General features: G+C 44.1%; 1 protein-coding gene and 2 long non-coding RNA genes across 3 annotated transcripts; all 3 read right to left on the bottom strand.

The window, feature by feature from the left end:
• Positions 1–11,080: 11,080 nt before the first annotated feature.
• LOC139835263 (uncharacterized) lies at positions 11,081–12,244 on the bottom strand. Its single transcript, XR_011751049.1, has 3 exons — positions 12,041–12,244; positions 11,308–11,586; positions 11,081–11,134 (listed from the first exon to the last, which is right to left on the bottom strand). It is a non-coding gene; the product is annotated as an uncharacterized lncRNA (long non-coding RNA).
• Positions 12,245–13,419: 1,175 nt separating this feature from the next.
• Positions 13,420–15,845, bottom strand: LOC127321104 (uncharacterized). The gene is made up of 4 exons (XR_007863855.2): positions 14,700–15,845; positions 14,548–14,593; positions 14,298–14,465; positions 13,420–13,614 (listed from the first exon to the last, which is right to left on the bottom strand). It is a non-coding gene; the product is annotated as an uncharacterized lncRNA (long non-coding RNA).
• A 3,116-nt stretch (positions 15,846–18,961) lies between these two features.
• On the bottom strand, positions 18,962–20,403 carry LOC127321081 (probable BOI-related E3 ubiquitin-protein ligase 3). The gene is made up of 2 exons (XM_051350121.2): positions 19,944–20,403; positions 18,962–19,839 (listed from the first exon to the last, which is right to left on the bottom strand). The coding sequence occupies exons 1-2, from the start codon at positions 20,334–20,336 to the stop codon at positions 19,300–19,302; spliced, it is 933 nt and encodes a 310-aa protein (XP_051206081.1). The 5' UTR covers positions 20,337–20,403; the 3' UTR covers positions 18,962–19,299.
• Positions 20,404–25,204: the final 4,801 nt, after the last annotated feature.

The following is a 25,204-nucleotide window of genomic DNA, read 5'->3' as shown; positions in this document are numbered from 1 at the left end:
CTGGTTCGATTAAACCTTGGTTTCTTACTGAGGGAAACATGCCGCTGTGCGCATCACACCTTCCTCTTGGGGTTCCCAACGGACGTGTCAACCACACGCATCAAGCAAATTTCTGGCGCCGTTGCCGGGGAGATCAAGACACGCTGCAAGGGGAGTCTCCACTTCCCAATCTCTTTACTTTGTTTTTGTCTTGCTTAGTTTTATTTACTACTTTGTTTGCTGCACTAAATCAAAATACAAAAAAAATTAGTTGCTAGTTTTACTTTATTTGCTATCTTGTTTGCTATATCAAAAACACAAAAAAATTAGTTGCTTGCATTTACTTTATCTTATTTGCTTTATTTACTACTGCTAAAATGAGTAATCCTGAAGTTGAAGTTCGTACGTTTAAGCAACGAGGGGGAGAATGTTTAAGAGATGCTTGGTATAGAATTAGTGATGCCCATAATAGGTGCACTAAGAAACACTCCACCACTATCTTACTCAGGAATTTTTATGTTGGTATCTCTAGCTGGAATAGGTATGTTCTTGATAGTCTCGCAAAAGGTAACTTCCTAAGTACTCCTGCATTAGAAGCTAGCTGCATTATTGAGAGTCTATTTGGAATACCTCCTGTTGATGAAGTTAAAACTGAAATCTCTCTTGAAGATGTTATGAATAAGTTGGAAACCATAGAGAAAAAATTTCCAAGTATTGAAGCTAAATTGGAAATGTTACTTGATAAAACTGATGAACTTGATAAATCCTTAGGAGGAATTGATGAAAGAATTAGTGTCCTAGGAACTTGTGCTGTCCATGATGATCAAAGCAATAGGATTGACGAACTTGAAAAAGCTATGGGAACCTTGGGTTCAACATTTTCTTCTCTTAAATATAAGGAGAAAGCTTATGTGGGTAAGGAGCAAAAGTTTATGTATGTCTCTAAAGTGCCTAAACCAAAGAAGTATTATTATAGGCCTAAAATTGACAAAGCCCTTAGTGCCACTATGGATGGGGGAGCTCACAATAACGATGCACCACCCTTTGATAATACTTGATACACACTTTCTGCGCCTAGCTGAAAGGCGTTAAAGAAAAGCGCTTATGGGAGACAACCCATATTTTTACCTACAGTACTTTGTTTTTATTTTGTGTCTTGGAAGTTGTTTACTACTGTAGCAACCTCTCCTTATCTTAGTTTAGTGTTTTGTTGTGCCAAGTAAAGTCGTTGATAGAAAAGTTCATACTAGATTTGGATTACTGCGCAGAAACAGATTTCTTTGCTGTCACGAATCTGGGCTGTTTTCCCTGTAGGTAACTCAGAAAATTATGCCAATTTACGTGAGTGATCCTCAGATATGTACGCAACTTTCATTCAATTTGAGCATTTTCATTTGAGCAAGTCTGGTGCCTCGATAAAATTCGTTAATACGAACTGTTCTGTTTTGACAGATTCTGCCTTTTATTTCGCATTGCCTCTTTTGCTATGTTGGATGAATTTCTTTGATCCATTAATGTTCAGTAGCTTTATGCAATGTCCAGAAGTGTTAAGAATGATTGTGTCACCTCTGAACATGTTAATTTTTATTGTCGCTAACCCTCTAATGAGTTGTTCTAAGTTTGGTGTGGAGGAAGTTTTCAAGGATCAAGAGAGGAGTATGATGCAACATGATCAAGGAGAGTGAAAGCTCTAAGCTTGGGGATGCCCCGGTGGTTCACCCCTGCATATTCTAAGAAGACTCAAGCGTCTAAGCTTGGGGATGCCCAAGGCATTCCCTTCTTCATCGACAACATTATCAGGTTCCTCCCCTGAAACTATATTTTTATTCCATCACATCTTATGTGCTTTGCTTGGAGCGTCGGTTTGTTTTTGTTTTTGTTTTGTTTGAATAAAATGGATCCTAGCATTCACTTTGTGGGAGAGAGACACACTCCGCTGTAGCATATGGACAAGTATGTCCTTAGTTTCTACTCATAGTATTCATGGCGAAGTTTCTTCTTCGTTAAATTGTTATATGGTTGGAATTGGAAAATGATACATGTAGTAATTGCTATAAATGTCTTGGGTAATGTGATACTTGGCAATTGTTGTGCTCATGTTTAAGCTCTTGCATCATATGCTTTGCACCCATTAATGAAGAAATACATAGAGCATGCTAAAATTTGGTTTGCATATTTGGTTTCTCTAAGGTCTAGATAATTTCTAGTATTGAGTTTGAACAACAAGGAAGACGGTGTAGAGTCTTATAATGTTTTCAATATGTCTTTTATGTGAGTTTTGCTGCACCGGTTCATCCTTGTGTTTGTTTCAAATAAGCCTTGCTAGCCTAAACCTTGTATCGAGAGGGATTACCTCTCATGCATCCAAAATACTTGAGCCAACCACTATGCCATTTGTGTCCACCATACCTACCTACTACATGGTATTTTCCGCCATTCCAAAGTAAATTGCTTGAGTGCTACCTTTAAAATTCCATCATTCACCTTTGCAATATATAGCTCATGGGACAAATAGCTTAAAAACTATTGTGGTATTGAATATGTACTTATGCACTTTATCTCTTATTAAGTTGCTTGTTGTGCGATAACCATGTTCACTGGGGACGCCATCAACTACTCTTTGTTGAATTTCATGTGAGTTGCTATGCATGTTCGTCTTGTCTGAAGTAAGAGCGATCTACCACCTTATGGTTAAGCATGCATATTGTTAGAGAAGAACATTGGGCCGCTAACTAAAGCCATGACCCATGGTGGAAGTTTCAGTTTTGGACAATATCCTCAATCTCATATGAGAAAATTATTAATTGTTGTTACATGCTTATGCATAAAAGAGGAGTCCATTATCTGTTGTCTATGTTGTCCCGGTATGGATGTCTAAGTTGAGAATAATCAATAGCGAGAAATCCAATGCGAGCTTTCTCCTTAGACCTTTGTACAGGCGGCATAGAGGTACCCCTTTGTGACACTTGGTTAAAACATGTGCATTGTGATGATCCGGTAGTCCAAGCTAATTAGGACAAGGTGCAGGTACTATTAGTATACTATGCATGAGGCTTGCAACTTGTAAGATATAATTTACATGATACATATGCTTTATTACTACCGTTGATAAAATTGTTTCATGTTTTCAAAATCAAAGCTCTAGCACAAATATAGCAATCGATGCTTTTCCTCTATGGAGGATCATTCTTTTACTTTCAATGTTGAGTCAGTTCACCTATTTCTCTCCATCTCAAGAAGCAAACACTTGTGTGAACTGTGCATTGATTCCTACATACTTGCTTATTGCACTTATTATATTACTCTATGTTGACAATATCCATGAGATATACATGTTATGAGTTGAAAGCAACCGCTGAAACTTAATCTTCCTTTGTGTTGCTTCAATGCTTTTACTTTGAATTATTGCTTTATGAGTTAACTCTTATGCAAGACTTATTGATGCTTGTCTTGAAGTGCTATTCATGAAAAGTCTTTGCTATATGATTCACTTGTTTACTCATGTCATATACATTGTTTTGATCGCTGCATTCACTACATATGCTTTACAAATAGTATGATCAAGGTTATGATGGCATGTCACTCCAGAAATTATCTTTGTTATCGTTTTACCTGCTCGGGACGAGCAGAACTAAGCTTGGGGATGCTGATACGTCTCCAACGTATCGATAATTTCTTATGTTCCATGCCACATTATTGATGTTATCTACATGTTTTATGCACACTTTATGTCATATTCGTGCATTTTCTGGAACTAACCTATTAACAAGATGCCGAAGTGCCGATTCTTTGTTTCTGCTGTTTTTGGTTTCAGAAATCCTAGTAAGGAAATATTCTCGGAATTGGACGAAATCAACGCCCAGGGTCCTATTTTGCCACGAAGCTTCCGTAAGTCCGAAGAGGAGACGAAGTGGGGCCACGAGGTGGCCACACCCTAGGCGGCGCGGCCCCCCCCCCTTGGCCGCGCGGCCCTGTGGTGTGGGCCCCTCGTGCCGCCTCCTGACCTACCCTTCCGCCTACTTAAAGCCTCCGTCGCGAAACCCCCAGTACCGAGAGCCACGATACGGAAAACCTTCCAGAGACGCCGCCGCCGCCAATCCCATCTCGGGGGATTCAGGAGATCGCCTCCGGCACCCTGCCGGGGAGGGGAATCATCTCCCGGAGGACTCTACGCCGCCATGGTCGCCTCCGGAGTGATGTGTGAGTAGTCTACCCCTGGACTATGGGTCCATAGCAGTAGCTAGATGGTTGTCTTCTCCCCATTGTGCTTAATTGTCGGATCTTGTGAGCTGCCTAACATGATCAAGATCATCTATCTGTAATTCTATATGTTGCATTTGTTGGGATCCGATGAATAGAGAATACTTGTTATGTTGATTATCAAAGTTATGTCTATGTGTTGTTTATGATCTTGCATGCTCTCCGTTACTAGTAGATGCTCTGGCCAAGTAGATGCTTGTAACTCCAAGAGGGAGTATTTATGCTCGATAGTGGGTTCATGCCTCCATTGATATCTCGGGACAATGACAGAAAGTTCTAAGGTTGTGGATGTGTTGCCACTAGGGATAAAACATTGGTGCTATGTTCAAGGATGTAGTTACTGATTACATTACGCGCAATACTTAATGCAATTGTCTGTTGTTAGCAACTTAATACTGGAGGGGGTTCGGATGATAACCTGAAGGTGGACTTTTTAGGCATAGATGCATGCTGGATGGCGGTCTATGTACTTTGTCGTAATGCCCAATTAAATCTCACTATACTCATCATAATATGTATGTGCATGGTCATGCCCTCTTTATTTGTCAATTGCCCAACTGTAATTTGTTCACCCAACATGCTGTTTATCTTATGGGAGAGACACCTCTAGTGAACTGTGGACCCCGGTCCAATTCTCTATACTGAAATACAATCTACTGCAATACTGTTCTACTGTTTTCTGCAAACAATCATCTTCCACACAATACGGTTAACCCTTTGTTACAGCAAGCCGGTGAGATTGACAACCTCACTGTTTCGTTGGGGCAAAGTACTTTGGTTGTGTTGTGCAGGTTCCACGTTGGCGCCGGAATCTCTGGTGTTGCGCCGCACTACATCCCGCCGCCATCAACCTTCAACGTGCTTCTTTACTCCTACTGGTTCGATTAAACCTTGGTTTCTTACTGAGGGAAACTTGCCGCTGTGCGCATCACACCTTCCTCTTGGGGTTCCCAACGGACGTGTCACCCACACGCATCAACGAGCTGGTATGGCGAAGTTTTTATAGCTCCATGGCATGACATGCGGTAGGCCCACAAAGCTTCTGATAACGTTTCATGCCAATCCCTAGGGTTCTCGTCAATTTTCCTCTTGATCAGCTTGATCAGGCTCTGATTGGACGCTTCAGCCTGCCCGTTGGCTTGAGCATAGTATGGAGACGATCGGATCAGCTTAATCCCCATGTCATCACAGAACTTTCTGAATTCTTTAGAAATAAAGACCGAACCTCCATCGGTCGTGATGGTTTGGGGAATCCCAAACCTATGAATGACATGTTCTTTCACAAACTTGATCACATCTTCTGATTTTACCTTCTTCATAGGGACGGCCTCCACCCACTTGGTGAAGTAATCTGTAATGACCAAAATCCATTCATGTTTTTTACTCGACGCCAGATGGATTTTGCCGATCATATCCATGCCCCACCCTCAAAACGGCCAAGGCTTGATGATAGGGTTCATTGCCGATGCGGGTACCATCTGAATCTTCCCGAACATCTGGCACGCTTGGCACCCCTTGTAGTACTTGAAGCAATCCTCAAGAATGGTGGGCCAGTAAAACCCTGATCGCCTAATCAACCACTTCATCTTATGAGCCGACTGGTGAGTTCCACAGGTGCCTTCATGCACCTCATGTAAGAGCCGATTAGACTCAGTTGGTCCCAGGCACTTGAGTAGTAACCCTTCCAACGTTCTGTAGAACATGTCATCTCCTATGAGGACATACTTCATGGCCTTGTATCGTATCCGTTTAGGTGCCCCCCGAGCCGAATCTTTCAAGTAATTGAAGATTTCGGCTCTCCAATCATCCTGTTCCAGAAGCGCACACGAACTTCTGACCCGTCTGATATGTCCATATAGCCTGACGCCATTTGTGCGAGATCGTTGGCCTCGGTATTTTGGGATCTTGGGACCCAATTAAAGTTGATGTACCGAAACTGTGTCATCAACTCACGGCATTCCATCCAATACGGGAAAAGCGATTCACTCTCGCACTTATATTCATCCGTGAGCTGGTTAATCACCAACTTCGAGTCTCCAAAAAGCTCCACTGCCTCTGCCCCGGCTTCCAAAAGCAACTCCATTCCCTTGCGCACTGCCTCATACTCAGCAACATTGTTGGTGCAAGGGGTAGATAGCCTGATGGCGAAAGAATATGCTGCCCCCCAAGGCGACACGAGCAGAATGCCGATGCCACAACCATCGTCACAAGCCGATCCATCGAAGAACATAGCCCATGCACGTACAGATAGTGCTGCTATATTAGTATTAATCCGTTCAGCTATAAGATCGGCCAACGCTTGTCCCTTGACTGCTTTCGCAGGCTGATACCGGAGATCGAACTCCGACAACGCAAACATCCACTTACCAAGTCGGCCTTTCAAAACAGGGGCCGACAGCATGTGCTTGACAACGTCTGACTTGCATATGACGATGATTTCTGCCGTCAAAAGGATGTGATGAAGCTTAGTGCAGGTGAAGAATAGGCAAAGGCAGAGCTTCTCGACCTCAGGATACCTTGTCTCCGCGTCCAACATCCTTCTGCTAAGGTAGAAAACGACCTTTTCAACACCCTCATGGAGTTGCACCACCACCGAAGCAATGGACGTGTCAGCTACTGATAAGTAGATATAGAACAGCCTGTCTTGTTGGGGTGGAACTAGCACAGGCGGCGTTGTCAGATACCGCTTAATCTCATCAAACGCCTGCTGCTGTTCTGCCCCCCAGTGAAACTCGTCATCAGATTTAATTTTCACCAGCGCTATGAACGGCTCGATTCGTCCTGACAGGTTAGAGATGAATCGTCGGACAAAGTTGATCTTGCCGATAAGACGTTGGAGCTCCTTCTTCGTGGTGGGCGGCTGCATGGTACGCACTGCCTCTTGACTCTTCAGGCCGATCTCAATTCCCCGTTCATGAACCAGAAAACCTAGGAACTGACCGGCCGTCACACCAAAAGCACATTTCTTCGGATTCATTCTCAGTCCGAACTTCCGAGTTCGGTCTAGGATGCGTCGCAAATCATCCAAGTGCCCCTCCATGGAGACAGATTTGACTACCACGTCATCGATGTAGATTTCCACCAACTTGCCGATCAGGTCATGAAATATATAATTCATGGCTCTTTGGTACGTTGCACCAGCATTCTTCAGCCCAAAGGTCATGACTACATATTCAAACAAGCCTACTGCCCCTGGTACTCTGAATGCGGTCTTGTGTATATCTTCTGGAGCCATGAAGATTTGGTTATAGCCGGCGTTGCCATCCATGAAGCTCAACACCTTGTGGCCAGCAGCTGCATTGATTAACGTTTCTGCCATAGGCATCGGATATTCATCTTTCGGAGTGGCTCTGTTGAGATCTCGGAAATCGATGGCCACACGCCATCGGCCGTCCTTCTTCTCTACAGGAATGATATTGGAGATCCATTCAGCATACCTGCATGGCCTGATGAACCCGGCGGCCAACATCTTCTCGATCTCTTTCTTGACCTCTTCCAGAATTTTGGCCTTCATCTGACGTGCTCGTTGTTGGAAAGGCCGAAATCCCTTCTTAAGGGGGAGCCGATGTTCAATGATGCTCCTGTCTAACCCAGGCATCTCTGTGTAATCCCATGCAAAGCAATCTGGGTATTCTTTTAACAGAGCTATCATCTGACCCCTAAGATGTGGATCTAACTTCTTGCTGATAAAAGTTGGTCGCGGCTTATCCCCAGGACCGATGTCGACTTCTTCTAACTCATCAGCCGATGTAAACCCATACCCTAGCTTTCCGTCACCTGTGAGGTCGACACTAGATACAGGGAGAACGTGTGGTAAGGATAATACGGGCCGATTGCTGGAATCGGCCTTCATCTTGATTGTAACCGGGACTTTCTGGAATTGTCGGGGCCGATCGCGCGGAACGGCTTCCTCCTTGTCCTCGCTATGAGAGCAGCTGCCCTCGTCTCTGTCCTTACCAGGGTGGCGCCCAAGTCCTACCATGTTGATGTTGAACGAGAATCTTGGCTGGCACCTCCCAGGGTACGTGCATTCCACCATGTCAACGGCGTATGCCGGTGAATTCGGCACTTCTGATGCTGCCACCGCGAATGGCAGCGGTGGACGGGACTGGAGTGGCATCTCTCCTTGGTAAGTCCCGAGAGATGGTCCTGACGGAGAGTACTGATGCCTCATAATTTCCTGGATCACCCGAAGAGCGACACGCTCCAAAGTGTTCACCAGGCTCTCAGAATGGCGGTGCAGCGAGTGAGCTACCATGAAGTTAGTCTCCTGACGCAGGGACCTGGTGCGTTCTTCTGACGGGGTGGACAGGTCCACTCCATCGAGCGCGCCTTCAGGTGAGAACCCTTTCCACCTGACGCCATGTGAGCGGGTTCTGTGAAAAGAGCCGATGAGGTCGGCTTCGAGAATTGCTTTGACCTCGTCATACTTCTTCTTGAGCTCCTCGGTCAGATCCTCGTACGTGACTGGAGTGCCTTCCGCCATCTCAGATGTAGATGGTGATGCGGTTGATGTCGTAGACTGTCCCACCGGGCGTGCCAGAATGTGTTGCGGTCAGAAACCCACCGGCGAGCAGCGACGGGCAACACGGTAGAGCCGGGAGTCTCCCAGGACTGCGGCTGGCCCTGGTCCCTCCGAGCGACGGCCCGCAAAGACTCGGCACGCACGTCCGATGCTGGTGCAAGGGCGTGCCACCTGACCTATACCTGGTCAGGAAGGTGATGGAGGTGCCTCGCTTAGTTTCCTGCATGGCATACACGTAAACATTAAATACGAGCTTCGATCGGCTCTCAGGTTGTCCTGTGAATCGGCTCAAAGAGCCGATCCACCCATGATCCGTACGAGGTGTACGAATATATGGTGGTCCTGCTTGATCAGAATAAAGCTAAAATGACCTACTACGATTTAGGGTTTTCACCGCATAATCGGAACATCCTACTCGTGATTGAGCCTGGCGGCCGCGCACGGTGATCGTAAACCGGCCCTAGACAAGGCCTAAAAACCAACACGAAGTTGATCCTCGGAACATCCTGTCTAGGGCTAGCAAACTACACCCTACGCGCCACTGGATCCTTCAACCCGTTTGTAAGGCCTAACTATGCAGATATTAAACTAATCCTTGAAGAACAAGGAGCAACCATAACGGATCGGATCTACTAAATAACGATCAAGCGGGGTGCCGCCCTTACACCTAAGATAGGCGTAAGGGCGGCTAGACGTCTCAGGGTTGCACGACGACAGCATATGATACGAGGAACAATGCTAACCCTAACACGTCTAAGATAACTACGTTGCTCGCCATCAAAAAGGCTTCAGTACGAGCAACGCATGAACAGCGAATAAACGTGTACTGCCTAGATCGCAAGATGCGATCTAGGCAGCATGATGCTTACCCGGAAGAAACCCTCGAGACAAGGGAGTTGGCGATGCGCCTAGATTGGTTTGTGGTGAACGTGATTGTTGTTTATTTTATAAACCGTAGATACATATTTATAGTCCGTAGACTTTCTATCGTGGGAATAATCCCAACCGGGCACGAGCCAAACTCTATCTAATCGATACGTATCCTACTATATTACAGATACACGGGCAAACTAGCCCAAACTTTGCATATAAGGCCGATTCACGTATATTCTTCCATGTATATTCTTCAAGCCCATCTTGATCGCGGCCCACCTCTGACTCGGTCAAATTCTGGTGATAACAGAAAGGATCGGAAAATCATAGATCGGTAGGTCAAATCAAGAAGCTATACTCTTACCAACAGGTTTGCATTTCACTACAAATATTTTATGTGCTCGGCCTGATGAGTTGGTGATTATATAAGGTTTAATATGAGTTCATATTATGGATCACTAGTATGATTACAAGTCAGCATATATTTAATTATATGTATTGATATGAAAAAAGGAGCCGAAGTGGAATTTTGTTTGAGGAAGGGGACGATGGATTTAGAATTAGTGGTTTCTCCTAAACTATGGTGTTTTATTAAAAAAAATGTTCTATAGTGATCTCAAAATGTAGGCAGTTGTGTGGTGGATTGCTTGAATTGATTTAAAAGGATACTAGCATGTAATAGCGCGGCGGCACGCCGCGCCTAGGTGGTACCTGCGAGTCGAAAGCGGATGATACTTTGTGCGAGTACAGAACTGTATTAGGAAATTATAATCTCACATGGAGAAATAACACAAGGAAAGGGCTGCGGTCCTGCACCAAACAAACAAGACACTGCACTGTGCAAAATTTCTCCCCATGTACGCACGTCAGTGAGACAAAACTGGAAAATTATCTATCCTAATTATCATAAAAATGATTTCAGAAGTGTATACCACTCACCAAAATTGTGCAGTTCCTATCTTGTCATGCTAAACAATAAAAGAATACCAAGCACAAACCGGCCAGGTTAAACTATAGGTCATCTACCAATAAAGATGATTCGTGCCTCCAGCGTGAAAATAAGAGTTCATGTACTTCATGAAAATCCTATGCTAGTCACTTTTCTTACAGCTTTTTTACGGACGATTCCTCGCTGCCCCGAAAAAGTAGAATTCTCTGGCTCGCAATAGCTTCAGAAGCAAACTCCATTTCTATGCAACATGTGACATAGGAAATTAGAGATGTCCTTGCCTCCTTCTAGAATCTTGCTCAGCTACTGGCTGCAATATTTCACAAAAAGAGAGACCTCGGGTTGGTCATGATTGTGCACTCTCTCAAAATCAATGATCGAAAGCCTAACTTTAGATATATTTGTGCTGCTCTAGATTTAGCAAAATTTACAACATATGTAATTTACTACTATGTATATTGTATTTGAGCTGAAACAGAATTCGTGACCTGGGCGCCTGTCTTTGTACAGCAAAATGTAACCCTGGTAGCATCATGCCTTTATTAGTCCTGTGTATCATTCATGGCAAACGGTTAAGAAAGAACACTTAGTAGATGCACAATTGATTTATTAAGGGCATTCAAAAGGACTAAGCATCAGATTCAGGAAAAGGGACCCGACATCACATGGCGAGTTTTTTTATGTAGGTATAATAAAGAAGAAAGGAGAAAAAGGCACTTACATGCATGGATGGCGGAAAGGTAGGTCTAGTTTCAGGCTCATATACTCTTGTCAAAGATAAATTATAAATTACATTGTTATTTGTCTAGATCAAGAATTCGCTGATGTACAGATGCCAAATCAAAGCGTCTACTGTGTTCATTGTTGGCCTTCAGCCTGTTGTTGTCTTGATAAAGTAGCAACCAGCCAACCATAGACTTGAGATCAATTACTGAAGGCTAAAGAATTGCAAGCCAACAAGTTCAGCATAGTTCAAACTTGTAAAGTTCAGTAATCAAACCTGCAAGTCCATGTGTCAGGATTATATATTGCATTGAGTTTTGAATATATAGCAGGAAGATGATTCTGCTAAGAACAACACATTAGTTACTATCTTTGTTATGTCGGTCTAAAATACCGAAGATTGTCCATGTCACTTTTTCACTCTTGTCGGAAAAAAAACTCTTACATTACAGAAAGGAAAGCTTAATTATGTTACTACAAAAGTAAACCTATATCTAGAATACCTAAATCTACAATACAGAGGTGGTTGGAGACAATAAGGGGAGTCACAAGGTGAGAAAGGGGTGTCCATGAGAATAGAAACCAAACATTGCACTGTCTAAATTGTAAGTAAATGAACGCGGTAACCACCAATCAGTCAAAATGGAATAGCATGAATACTCAGGTGATTAAGTAGCTAGCAACATCATATCAACAGCTGATGAAAACTACACGTAATATAGCTGTACTACCATGATTGTGTTTTCTGAAGATGCATCAACTCCTGTAGGTAGCTTAAGCACTCGATAGTTGCATATGTTATGTGCAGCTATCTGAACTTAGTTGTGTTAGCATTACCCTGCTCCTCCAATTAGTCACGAATAGTCAGTTCATGGGTTGTCTGAATTACAGTGTTGACCCTGCAGTCAATTTCAGATAATCAGTCCTTACTCTGTACATACCAGTGAAAATCGTTGCATCAACCAGTATACATCAACTCACCTTAGCACCCCTTAGGAATGAAACACATCGTCTAGAATAACCTTAACCTAAGAAAAAAGGGCAACCATTTACATCACTTCGGTAGATCTATTTTCTAGAATTATGCAACTTTTAGCTAGAATTGAAGAACTGTATTAGGAAATTATAATCTCAAATGAAGAAAGAACACAGGGAAAGGGCTGCGGTCCTGCACCAAACAAACAGGAGACTGCACTGTGCAAAATTTCTCCCCATGTACGCACGCCAGTCAGACAAAACCGGAAAATTATCTATCCTAATTATCATAAAAATGATTTCAGAAGTGTATACCACTCACAAAAATCGTGCAGTTCCTATCTTGTCATGCTAAACAATAAAAGAACACCAAGCATAAATCGGCCAGGTTAAACTATAGGTCATCTACCAATAAAGATGATTCGCGCCTCCAGCGTGAAAATAAGAGTTCATGTACTTCATGAAAATCCTATGCTAGTCACTTTTCTTACAGTTTTTTTACGGACGATTCCTCGCTGCCCCGAAAAAGTAGAACTCTATGGCTCGCAATAGCTTCAGAAGCAAACTCCATTTCTATGCAACATGTGACATAGGAAATTAGAGATGCCCTTGCCTCCTTCTAGAATCTTGCTCAGCTATAGGCTGCAATATTTCACAAAAAGAGAGACCTCGGGTTGGTCATGATTGTGCACTCTCTCTAAAGCAATGATCGAAAGCTAACTTTAGATATATTTGTGCTGCTCTAGATTTAGCAAAATTTACAACATATGTAATTTACTACTATGAATATTGTATTTGAGCTGAAACAGAATTGGTGACCTGGGCGCCTGTCTTTGTACAGAAAAATGTAACCCTGGTAGCATCACGCCTTTATTGGCCCTGTGCATCATTCATGGCAAACGGTTAAGAAAGAACACTTAGTAGATGCACAATTGATTTATTAAGGGCATTCTAAGCACTAAGCATCAGATTCAGGAAAAGGGACCCGGCATCACATGGCGAGTTTTTTGATGTAGGTATAATAAAGAAGAAAGGAGAAAAAGGCACTTACATGCTTGGATGGCGGGAAGGTAGGTCTAGTTTCAGGCTCATATACTCTTGTCAAAGGTAAACTATAAATTACATTGTTATTTGTCTAGATCAAGAATTCGCTGATGTACAGATGCCAAATCGAAGCATCTACTGTGTTTATTGTTGGCCTTCAGCCTGTTGTTGTCTTGATAAAATAGCAACCAGCCAACCACAGACTTGAGATCAATTACTGAAGGCTAAAGAATTGCAAGCCAACAAGTTCAGCATAGTTCAAACTTGTAAAGTTCAGTAATCAAACCTGCAAGTCCATGTGTCAGGAATATATATTGCATTGAGTTTTGAATTAATAGCAGGAACATGATTCTGCTAAGAACAACATGTGAAAGATAGTCGGTTTAGATGTATTTCCTAGTATATAGGAATCAAACCTGCAAGTCCATGTGTCATTCACAAAAAAAAATAGGAATCATGTATATCTTGTATATCTGGCAGGTGATCGGTTGTGACCTCCTAGCCTTGCCGCATACGTTGTAACCTCTTATATGTAGTATAAAGCGAGAGCCCCATCGTTGGGCATATTCACAGCAAAACACAACTTCAAACTCAACACATTAGCTACTATCTTTGTTATGACGGTTTAAAATACCGAAGATTATCCATGTCACTTTTTAACTCTTGTTGGAAAAAGCTCTTACATTACAGAAAGGCGAGATTAATTATGTTACTATAAAAGTAAACCTATATCAAGAATACCTAAATCTACAATACAGAGGTGGTTGGAGACAATAAGGGGAGTCACAAGGTGAGCAAGGGGTGTCCATGAGAATAGAAACCAAACATTGCACTGTCTAAATTGTAAGTAAATGAATGCGGTAATCACCGATTAGTCAAAATGGAATAGCATGAATAGTCAGGTGATTGAGTAGCTAGCAACATCATATCAACAGCTGATGAAAACTATACGTAATATAGTTGTACTACCATGATTGTGTTTTTTGAAGATGCATCAACTCCTGTAGGTAGCTTAAGCACTCTATAGTTGCAGATGTTATGTGCAGCTATCTGAACTTAGTTGTGTTAGCATTACCCTGCTCCTCCAATTAGTCACGAATAGTCAGTTCATGGGTTGTCTGAATTACAGTGTTGACCCTGCAGTCAATTTCAGATAATCAGTCCTTACTCTGTACATACCAATGAAAATCGTTGCATCAACCAGTATACATCAACTCACCATAGCACCCCTTAGGGATGAAACACATCATCTGAATAACCTTAACCTAAGAAAAAAGGGCAACCATTTACATCACTTCAGTAGATCTATTTTCTAGAATTATGCAACTTTTAGCTACAATTGAAGAAGCGTATATTAAATAGTCCATTTACCGTTGTATATATATCTTTCCTTTTGAAACCTATTATTGTATAGAAGCTGGTACATTTTTCTGGGCCTTCATACATAATCATCATAAATCTACATGAGGCAGACATTAGTTAGACTGGTCTAACCACGCAAGAAATTATAGTTTCTATACTTATGATATATTCCTCGAAATTTCTGATAAAGAAAAGGGGTCCTTACCTATTTAATTTAGAGTAAATAGCATCAGGGGCATCACATAAACATCCAAACCAATCAGTAGAAGGAAACAAAAAATTGTGGCTGAAATAAACCTACCCGTCGAAACTGCTAAAAAATTGCAACATAGCAACACTCCATGAAACCTCTCAAATCTATTATTCTTGTTGCCTCCAGTGCTCGTAGATGGCTGTGTCATCGTGAATCCCTGCTGTTCATGGGGACCCAAGATGGATACTACAGAGACATTGCCTTCCTCCTCATCCTAGAAAATCGACAGCCCAGGGTGGCTGCTCCACGAACGAAAACGTTGGCGGTGTCCTAGTCATCGCCTTGTCCACTGCTTCCATAGAGAGATGATATGAGGCGAAGGGTGGAGGAATGGCTGAGCAGAACCAACCAAGAGTGGTTATGGAAAGGACGGAGAAGGAGGAAGAGACCATACCCGCACACCAAATCGTCGATCGGGTGCTCAGGTGGTGACTGTAGATCGTTGGCCTCAGGATCTCGCTTGTGGAGAAAAAAGCAAGGAGAGACTCGCTCATCTGCCGTACTCATAGCCGAAAAGATCCGAGCTCGCCGGCCGCCGCGGCCTTGGAGACGACGCCTAGGAACAGACGCGCGACCCCACCGGCTGCCGCACCCTTGGAGATGGGCCTAGGAACTGCCGCACGTTGAGAACGGTGGCGGCGGCGAGGGCCGGCCACCGCTCCTGTGACCGCGATCTGGGGGCAATTTTGGTGCTCTAGCCGCTACCGGTCTGCCGAGTTGCGCGAGGAGAGGCGCGAGACAGGCCACCACGGCCTCGTACCCGCCGGCGAGGATGACGACCGTGCCGTCGCGGGGAAAGAAAAGATGGGGAGGAGCCGGAGCCGCGGCTCCGTGGAGCCGTGCGGCGGCGACGGGCGTGGCCAGGAAGGGCAAGCAGAGCTCAGGCCCTGGGCCTGCGTTTGGAGAGGTGAGGGGAGGGTGGGGTGCAAATTGGATAGTCAGTCCACGCTCTGTGCATTGCCAAGGCAGTCAAAGCGGTGGGAGACACTCTGGCCCATGATGGAACAGCAGCAGGGCATGGGAAAATATTATGGGCACACGGAAGGAAGAAAGAAATAAGCAAACAGACAGAGAATAACCAAAGAAGAAAAGCTAGGCATCCCCACATGTACACACGGAACCAGACGGATGCAAAAGAATACACGTGTCAGCAAACGGGAAGGGCACAAAATTAATCCAAAAAACTGAGAAAAATCGAAGTTGATCATCTTTAGTATAGTAGTTATGCTTAAACTTTCTTTCTAGGTTGAGGTAAAATGTACCTAGATTATGGGCCAAAGCAACACCCTCAATGATTATTGAATAACAAAGCTGAACCGCTGAACTGATGCGATTTGGGGCTATACCTATTAATTCCAAATGGCCACTGGCCACCGCCCCCTTGCCGCTATGCTCAAGTGGCTCACTTGGCCTGGCAGAGGTGATTAAAGTTATTGTGAGCCGAGTTGACGCTCCTACCGGGTTGTGGGGTTGGGCGCCATCGTCAATCTATTGGCAATGATGAATAAATGGCTAGGGAGTATAGAAGGTTACACTAACATGGTTAGGTGGTGGTGTCTCTTGGGACAAGGTAGCCTACAAGCCATTGTGATATAGAAGAGGCACACAACCACACATCATCATCAGATTTGGATTGGAGAGGCACTCCATGTGGGGCCTTGGATGACTGGAACAAAAGCAGGTCTTGTACTCCTTAGTTTTTGTATGGTTATGGGGTTTGCCTTGTTCAATGCTTTCAGAGCATTGACTTCTTTGACTTCTTTGTGTGTTTTCCATCAAAACTTCTGTTTGGTGTTTGAACATATATGTAATTGTTGATGATGATTATAGTCATGAAAGGTGCTTTGATTATATTTCATATTGATGGTATCTAAAGCACACGTGCTCTTTGTTCCCACATCCACTGCATTTGTATGCTCAAGTAATTCTATGCTTCTATAGTTTCAGCAACAACCCAAAAAAGTTTTTACAAGTTTCCTTAAAGAAACACAAACTTGTGTTGCTTAATTAATCTTAATTACATTTACTATTTGTCTTCATAGTTGCTAAATTGTTCAGTGGAAATAAAGGCAATGATTGCACAATAGTGAGTGGTGTCAAATTGTGTTATCACAATCCCTCTCCATTAACAAGTGACCATCAATGTAGTTTAACATGTGTTAGCAACCTAATTATTATTCTCTAACAGTAATATGGGATAAGGAGATGAGCAATAAAGTTGCTGAGGGCGGAAGAGGCGAGGGAGTCATGTGGAAGGTCTATTGAGGAATGAATTGGGGTATTCGTTAGGAAATTTAATGCTTCTTCAAGATTTCTTGATTTTTCCAAAACTTGTGGATTTACTCACCATGGATAACTTCCATCTAATAGCCGAGGGATTGACTGAATGATATGTATAAAATTGAAGTTCGTTTTATAATCTGGAATCGGAACAGGGCAAACAATTAAAGATACATTTTTCTTAGTTAGTGATTTTTGGTAAAAGCTTAGTTAAACTTGACATAGTTTGACTTTTCAAAAATAATATAAGCCTTAATATTTGGGATGGAGATAGTATGTCAATATCATTTGTTACTTTGTGTAGGAACCATCAAAAGCATCAAAGTTGGTGTAAAATAGAAGTGTGCTCTCTATATCACTAGTAGTAAAGTGCATATCGGTGGCGTATGTTTCTAACTCTCTATGGCGCATATACTATGTGTCACAAAAGTCACGCCACGAAATTATATTTCTGTGGTGCATATGCACATGCGCTACATAATTCAAAAATATCATAAAATTTGGAAAAATTAAAAAATCAAAACAATTCAAAAAATAGGAAAAATAAAAATGGAAAATCCAAATATTTGATTTTTTTTGAACATGTACTAACACAACACGAACATATCTTAAATGATATTGAGTGATGACTTCCTACTAGGTCACCCATCGTCAAATTGCTCCAATCCAAACACGCTTAACTTCTAAGTTCTATTTAATGAACCCTATTAAGTCAGAAAATTCAAAAATTTCAAAAAAGTACAAAAAAGTCCAAAAATGAAAATTCCTGAAAAATGTAAAAAACATAAAATGAAATAATTTTAAAAGTTCAAAATATAAAAAATCGAGAAATTCTCAACTTTAGAAATTAAAAAAACAAAAAATTTAAAAAATATAAAAATCCTTATAGTTCAAAATTAGAAAAGAATATAAAAAATTCTAAAATTTCAAAAAAAAATTAAAGAATGAAAAATCAAAAGAGTCTAGAAAACAAAAAATATTCAAAAAACTAAATTGATAGATATTTAAAAACTAATTTTAAAAAATCCAAAAAGTTCAAAAATTGGAAAAAAATCTAAAATTTCTAAAGAAAATCTAAAATTTGAAATTCATAAAATAAAAAATATCAAAAGAATGTAGAAAATAAAAAATTCAAAGTATTCAAAAAAACTAAACTTTTAGAAATTTTAAAAATGAATTAAAAAGCCTAGAAGTTCAAAAATTGGAAAAGAATCTACAATTCTAAAAAGAATTAAAAAAACTAAATTTTAAAATTGAAACAAAAATTTGCTATATGTGTATTTCTGTGGCACATAATGATATGCGCCACAGAAAGCCTCAATTATGTGACGCATATATTTTTATGCGCCACAGAAAGCCTCAATTCTGTGACGCATATTTTTTAAGTGTCACAGAAATATTTTTGTGTGGCACGCTTTTTTAAATGCGCCACAAAATCCGTTTCTACCTATAAACATTTTCCTAGTAGTGTATGGCAGCGTTGAAATCAGGAGCATGGCATGCAATTTGAGTAACCCTAGTTGCGTGCTATTCTCAAGGTTTCTTGCTGATGTTGAAATGTTTCGTGATGATGTTGAAGTGTTGATTAGAAGGGTGTCTTTGTTTAAATCGGCCACCAAAAATGGCAGGTTTGCATTACTTTTAGTTATCCTCCAGGCCACCGAAAATTTTCATGTTTGCATTACTTTTACATGTGTGGCAAGAGAAAAAAAAAATCTAGAACCCATACTAACGCATATGCATTTAACTAGTTTTCTCAAAATTTAAAGCAGGTCCCAGAACTGGTGGTGCTACCCTCTGCAAAACCCACTTACAAAAAAAAACTCCCTGGACCAATTGCACGTTTAGACGCAGGTGCCATTATTCAGAGTATTGGCGTGAGCACACTTCCTTCCAAATTGTAGAAGCACTGGTGTTCATTCCAAGAAACTTGGCGAGCTGAACCAAGTATAACTTGGGCACGTCGATAGGTTTCGGCGGGATGAATGAGCAAGACCAAGCACGCTGACGTCAACTGGATTTTCTTACAGTATCACAAACCGTTTCATTGAAAGCCAGAGGCGCGCAAGCTTTGGATCAAGAAAGCAGGACATGGAGGGAGGCGTTCTTGGTGGCCGCGCAGACCGGGCACGTATCCACCGCGGCGTCGCACGCGGGGCAGAGGCACAGGTGCCGGCACGGCAGCACCAGCACGCACGACTCGCCCTCGCCGCAGGCCTTGCACGCCGCTCTGGACTTGTTGGACGCCGCCTCGCCGTCGTCCGCGGCATCGTCGCCTCCCGCGGGGGTCTCGAAGCAGCAGGACCTCGCGTCCTCGGCGTCGGCGCCCTCTCCAGCCGCTCCTTCTGCCGCGGAAGGGGATTGCAGGACCTGGTCGAGGGTGGCGCGGAGTCCGGCCACGGCCGCCTCGTGGCTCTTGGCGACGCCGATCCACGCCTGCCCCTCCGCGCTGATCTGGGCGAGCCTCTCCGACAGGTTGGCGTTGCGAGAGCGCGCGAGCTCCAGCGCGGCATCCGCGGCCCGCAGACGTCCCGCCGAAGCACGCTCTGCCGCCGACAGCAGCGCGCGAACGTGCCGGCGCCGCGCCTCCTCCATCCCCGCGCGCATCCGCTCGGTCTGCAGGAGCGTCCGTCAGCGAATCAGAAAACCGCTCGAGCCAAAAAAAAAAAAAAAAAAAAAAGAAGAGACCGTGGTACATGGATGGACAAGATGGTGCGTACCTCGACTCGTACGAGCGCGTCGATCTCCATGCCCTGACGGCACATCTGCGAGAGCAGGTCCTGCTGCAGGCCGGCGGCATTGGTGATCCTCCCGCTGGTGGACGGCGCGCTGGAGCCCGCCGCCCTGGTCAGCATGTCGCCGACGGGCACAAGCCCCTGCGCACGCTGGTTTTCCAGGAACGAAGGCGCCTCCGAAAGGACGCGCGCCCGCTTCCTCTGCACGAAACCGTGGCCGCAGGCGTTGTCGTTCCAGGCAAGATCGATGTCCGCCACCGCCGGCGCGCGGCCGACCTGCCCATCCAGGTAGAGGGAACCGCCCGGCATCTCATCCATCAGAGGCAGACCCCTGAAGTTGTTGTAGACGTGGGAGAGGTGGTGCGCCTGCACGGCCATGGCTTTTGTTGGCGAAGACAGAGTGAGGGAGGGCAAGGAACGGATGGGCGTGGAGGTGTATGCGGAGAAGGTTTTATATGCACCCGTTCCTGCGGTTGGGGAGAAGCCATAACTTGGAGCGGCACTCCATCTGGACGAAGGACACGTCACGTTTACAGGTTGGCGAACTGATCTTGGTTTGGTTATCAAGCGCGTATTACGAGAAACAGATCATGTTTTACTATAGAGCCCATGCAGGGCGCCATCCCGAAGATTCGAAGATGAGCACCGTAGAATACGGTAAGTATTGGATGGATGGGTCAAAAGTCTGTCCGGCCGGCTCCGCAGGAAAATGCTTGGTAAACGCGCGAACACGAGATTCTCGCTGCGCGATGCCGTTTCTCGCCCGGAACAAACAAATCTCACGATGCGATCCCAACGTACGGCGCCGTGACCCACGGAGGACGCGCGAATTAAGGCGTAGGGTTTTGCCAGACGACCGGGCCATGTCGACGTCGACGATGGGCTAGCACTAGTATAGCATAGTACTGCCATGTACCTCTCCTGGAAACGCCAACCGAGTGATGAAGACGGGCCCTGGGGAACCGGATCTAGATAGTCCGGTCCTGCCCACCACGGAAACAGCGCACAGTAATATGCAGTCTCCCTCGTGTAGCTCTGACGCAACTCTACCCTCATCTGATCTGATCTGATCTGATCTGGATCGGAGCGACAGGGGCTACTTAATTTTAGCAATGGACGGAGATGATACTACTGCACCGATCGAGGAAGTACAACCACATGCAATGATGCAAGCCACCTAAACAAGGGGCCCAACCCATTTCGGATAGTGAGATAAGATGACTCTTGGTTTCCCGTCAATGCTTAATCCAATTCACTTAACGTTAATCATGACTGTGCAGCTCAAACAATTCACCCTAAAATTGCCACTCTGAGTCACACTCATCCTCAAAATTCATGTTATGCTAATCACACGAACGGTCAGCGCTTCCACCGGAGAACCCAATCATCCTTTAGTCTGGGCGTGTGCCAAGGCTTCGAGCCGACGGCGCAACTTATTTTCATGAAAATTTGATCGAGCCTACAGTGGGCCCAAGCTTGATAAAAATCTTGGGTCCGCCATTGATTACCTACCACATGGTCTCAGCGCCCCATGTTCTAGTAAGGTGCCGAACAATAGCTCATTGAGATTGGAGCATAGCAAATGCCCTCTTAACATCTTTCCTATAAGTTTCTTGTTGTTTGGCAAACCTATTCTTTTTCTCTCTTTTGTGGGAGCACATATTGTTTGCACAAGTGTAGACCAGTCATGATAGATGACACCAGCTAGATAATAGGTCTTGTATCTTTTTGAATAAGAAGCATCCGACCTAATGAATCTTTATTGGAGCATAGAATTTTTCGGGGAAAATCTTGGGCATCAGGTCGGAGAAGGCGGATAGGTCTTGCTGTCGGTCGACATCAGAGGATCGGGATGGGTCGCCCCGCAGGTGAACATCGAGTCCACCACATCAAGCTCAGACACGACCTAGATGTCGTGAGAGGAGGCAAGCTAAGAGAGGGGTCACCGGCGGGGATGAAATCAAGGGCGTGTGATGTCATGAAGGGCACATGGGTGAAATCGTGGAAGTTTTCATCATCAGCCACGGAAATGAAATCATGGAAGTTTCCTGAAAGGCCTAGTGGAATATATGGGAGGGCAATCCCAACGTAAATTCGAGCAAGTGGCACGGGTATCAAGGCCATGAGATTCGTCCAAAGCTAAAAGTCAAGGTGAAACCACCTCTCCGAGATGGGTGGGATCCAGTTGCAAAGTAGTGTATGGAAACATGGTTAGCTTCGCAGAAGTAGCATTGATTTTATTTGTTGGTTGGTTAGAAAATATTCTATTATGATCCAAATTTATAAGAAGGCTAACTTCTGATGAGCGGAACGAGGCCTGTTGCCGGAGGCTTGAGCCCCCGCAGTACGGATCATCATCACCGTCTGTTTATATCTCTTGTAAGCAGTTGGCTAAGGTTAATGATTTCATAAGATAATTAACCTAAGACGTTTCACTAGTGGAAAACAGGGCTTCCGTGGGAGCCTTTTGTCGCGGGCGCGCCTGCCCCCGCGACAAATGGCCTGGCCACGTCGCCCCAAAACCATGTGGAGCGCGCAGAGGCTTTTGTCGCGGGCCGTATTACGACCCGCGACAAAAGGGGTAGGAGCGACGTGGCCACCCCTTTTGTCGCGGGTCGTAATACGGCCCGCGACAAAATGTCCCCCTATATATATAGAAGCGACCACCACCCCCACCTCATTTTTTCCTTGGTGGTGAAGGTGGAGGTGTATGCTAGCTCATTTTTTCTACATGTGCACAAGAGGTGTTTGATGGAATGCTTGTGAGAGGGATGCCACTTGGTTTTATTTGATAAGATTTCTCCTCTTTTTGATCCTAAAAGGTTAGCAACTATTTTCTCGACTATATATATATGCATAGTCCGTACAATACTAATTTTAGCAAGGTGATTGCATCTGATACATATATAATTGTACTTATGATGCAGATGAGTCATCCATGGATGTACGGTAACCGATGTGCTCCCGCTTTCAGAGAGGGCGTGAATTCTTTCTCGCTTGTGGCCGAGGCCAACAAGTCGAAGCAAGGTTTTATGTGATGTCCATGTCTAAAATGTAAGAACGAGAAGGATTACTCTTGCTCAAGAGATATTAAGAGCCACCGCTTCGGTTTGGGTTCATGTCCAGCTATAATGTTTGGACCAAGCACGGAGAAGAAGGGGTTATGATGGAAGACGGCGATGAGGAAGAAGATAATGATGAGAAGTACCGATCTATGTTCTCTCGAATGCTTTGATACCGCAATGGACGACAATGAAGAAGAAGGAGGTGAAGAACAGGCATCGGATGATCCCGTTGATGATGATCTTCGTCGGGCCATTTCGATGCAAGAAGAGACCGTGACACGGATAAGGAGAGGTTGCGATTCGACAAGATGTTAGAGGACCACCACAAATTGTTGTACCCAGGTTGTGAAGATGGGCATAGAAAGCTGGGTAGCATATTGGAATTGCTGAAATGGAAGGCGAGAGGTCGGTGTGGTGACTCGGGATTTGAGAAATTGATGATAATATTAAAGAAGCTGTTTCCAAGAAATAATGAATTGCCCGTCAAGACATATGAAGCAAAGAAGCTTGTCCGCCCTCTAGGATTAGATGTGCGTAAGATACATGCATGCATTAATGATCGTATCCTCGACCGCGGTGAGAAGTCCAAGAATTTGAATAAATGACCGATATGTGGTGCATTGCGGTATAAGATCATAAAAGATGACCCTGGTGATGTTGAGGGCGAGCCACCCAGGAAGAGGGTTCCTGCGAAGGTGATGTGGTATGCTCCAATAATACCACGGTTGAAACGTTTGTTCGTAAACAAAGAGCATGCCAAGTTGTTGCGATGGCACATCGAAGAACGTAAGAAAGACGCGATGTTGAGGCACCCCGCCGATGGTCGGCGGTGGAGAAACATCGGGAGAGAGTTTCGGATTTTGCGGTGAGGCAAGGAACTTATACTTTGGTCTAAGTACAGATGGCATGAATCCTTTTGGGGAGCAGAGCTGCCACAAAGACCTGGCCCGTGACTCTATGTATCTACAACCTTCCTCCTTGGTTGTGCATGAAGCGGAAGTTCATTATGATGCCAGTGCTTATCCAAGGCCCAAAGCAACCGGCAACGACATTGATGTGTACCTAAGGCCATTAGTCGATGAACTTTTGGAGTTGTGGGCCAAACCAGGTGTACGTGTGTGGGATGAGCACACGGAGCAAGAATTTGACCTACGAGCGTTGCTATTCGTAACCATCAATGATTGGCCTGCTCTCGGTAACATTTCGGGACAGACGAACAAAGGATACAATGCATGCACACACTTGTTTAGATGAGACTCGAAAGTAAATATTTGGGAAAAAGCGAGAAAAAGTTGTGTACCCGTTCAATCGTCGTTTCCTTCCGCGCAAGCATCCCTTAAGGAAAAAAGGCAAGCATTTCGATGGCGAGGCAGACCGCCGTCCGAAGCCCGTCCCCGTAGTGGTCTTGATATATTTGACATGGTCAAGGATTTAAATGTTATCTTTGGAAAGGGTCCAGGCAATCGACATTGCTCCGAAAGACGATGACGGACACGCGCCCATGTGGAAGAAGAAATCTATTTTCTGGGAGCTAGAATATTGGAAAGTCCCGGAAGTCCGCTCTGCAATCGACGTGATGCACCTGACCAAGAATCTTTGTGTGAATATTCTAGGTTTTCTCGGGCGTGTATGGAAAGACAAAAGATACAACGAAGCACGGGAGGACCAGGAACTTCATAAAGGACGAAACGGCAATCATCCAGGGGCTTTGTAGGGCCTGCCAGCTATGCTCTTACCAAACAAGAGAAGGAGATCTTTTTTGAAGCCCTATTCAAGATCAAGGTTCCGTCCGGTTTCTCGTCGAATATAAAGGGGATAGTAAATATGAAGGAGAAAAAATTCCAGAACACGAAGTCCCATGACATCACGTGCTTATGACACAGCTTGCTTCCGATTGCATTGAGGGGACTTCTACCGAGAAAATGTTCGACTAGCCATTGTGAAGATATGTGCATTCTGAACGCAATTTCTCGAAGGTAATGGATCCGTAAACTTTGTCGGATTACGGTAAGATGTGGTCCAATGTCTTGTCACTTCGAGTTGTTGTTCCCACCATCCTTCTTCAATATTATGACGCACCTCCTCGTTCACCTAGTTGAAGAGATTAGAATTCTCGGTCTGTATTTCTACACAATATGTTCCCCTTCGAGAGGTTCATGGGAGTCTTAAAGAAATATGTTC

Source organism: Lolium perenne, chromosome 2 (genome assembly GCF_019359855.2).
Source record: "Lolium perenne isolate Kyuss_39 chromosome 2, Kyuss_2.0, whole genome shotgun sequence".
In the NCBI taxonomy this organism is placed as follows: Eukaryota; Viridiplantae; Streptophyta; class Magnoliopsida; order Poales; family Poaceae; genus Lolium; species Lolium perenne.
Note: the sequence above shows the minus strand (reverse complement) of the source record. Positions and strands in the feature narration are given on the sequence as shown.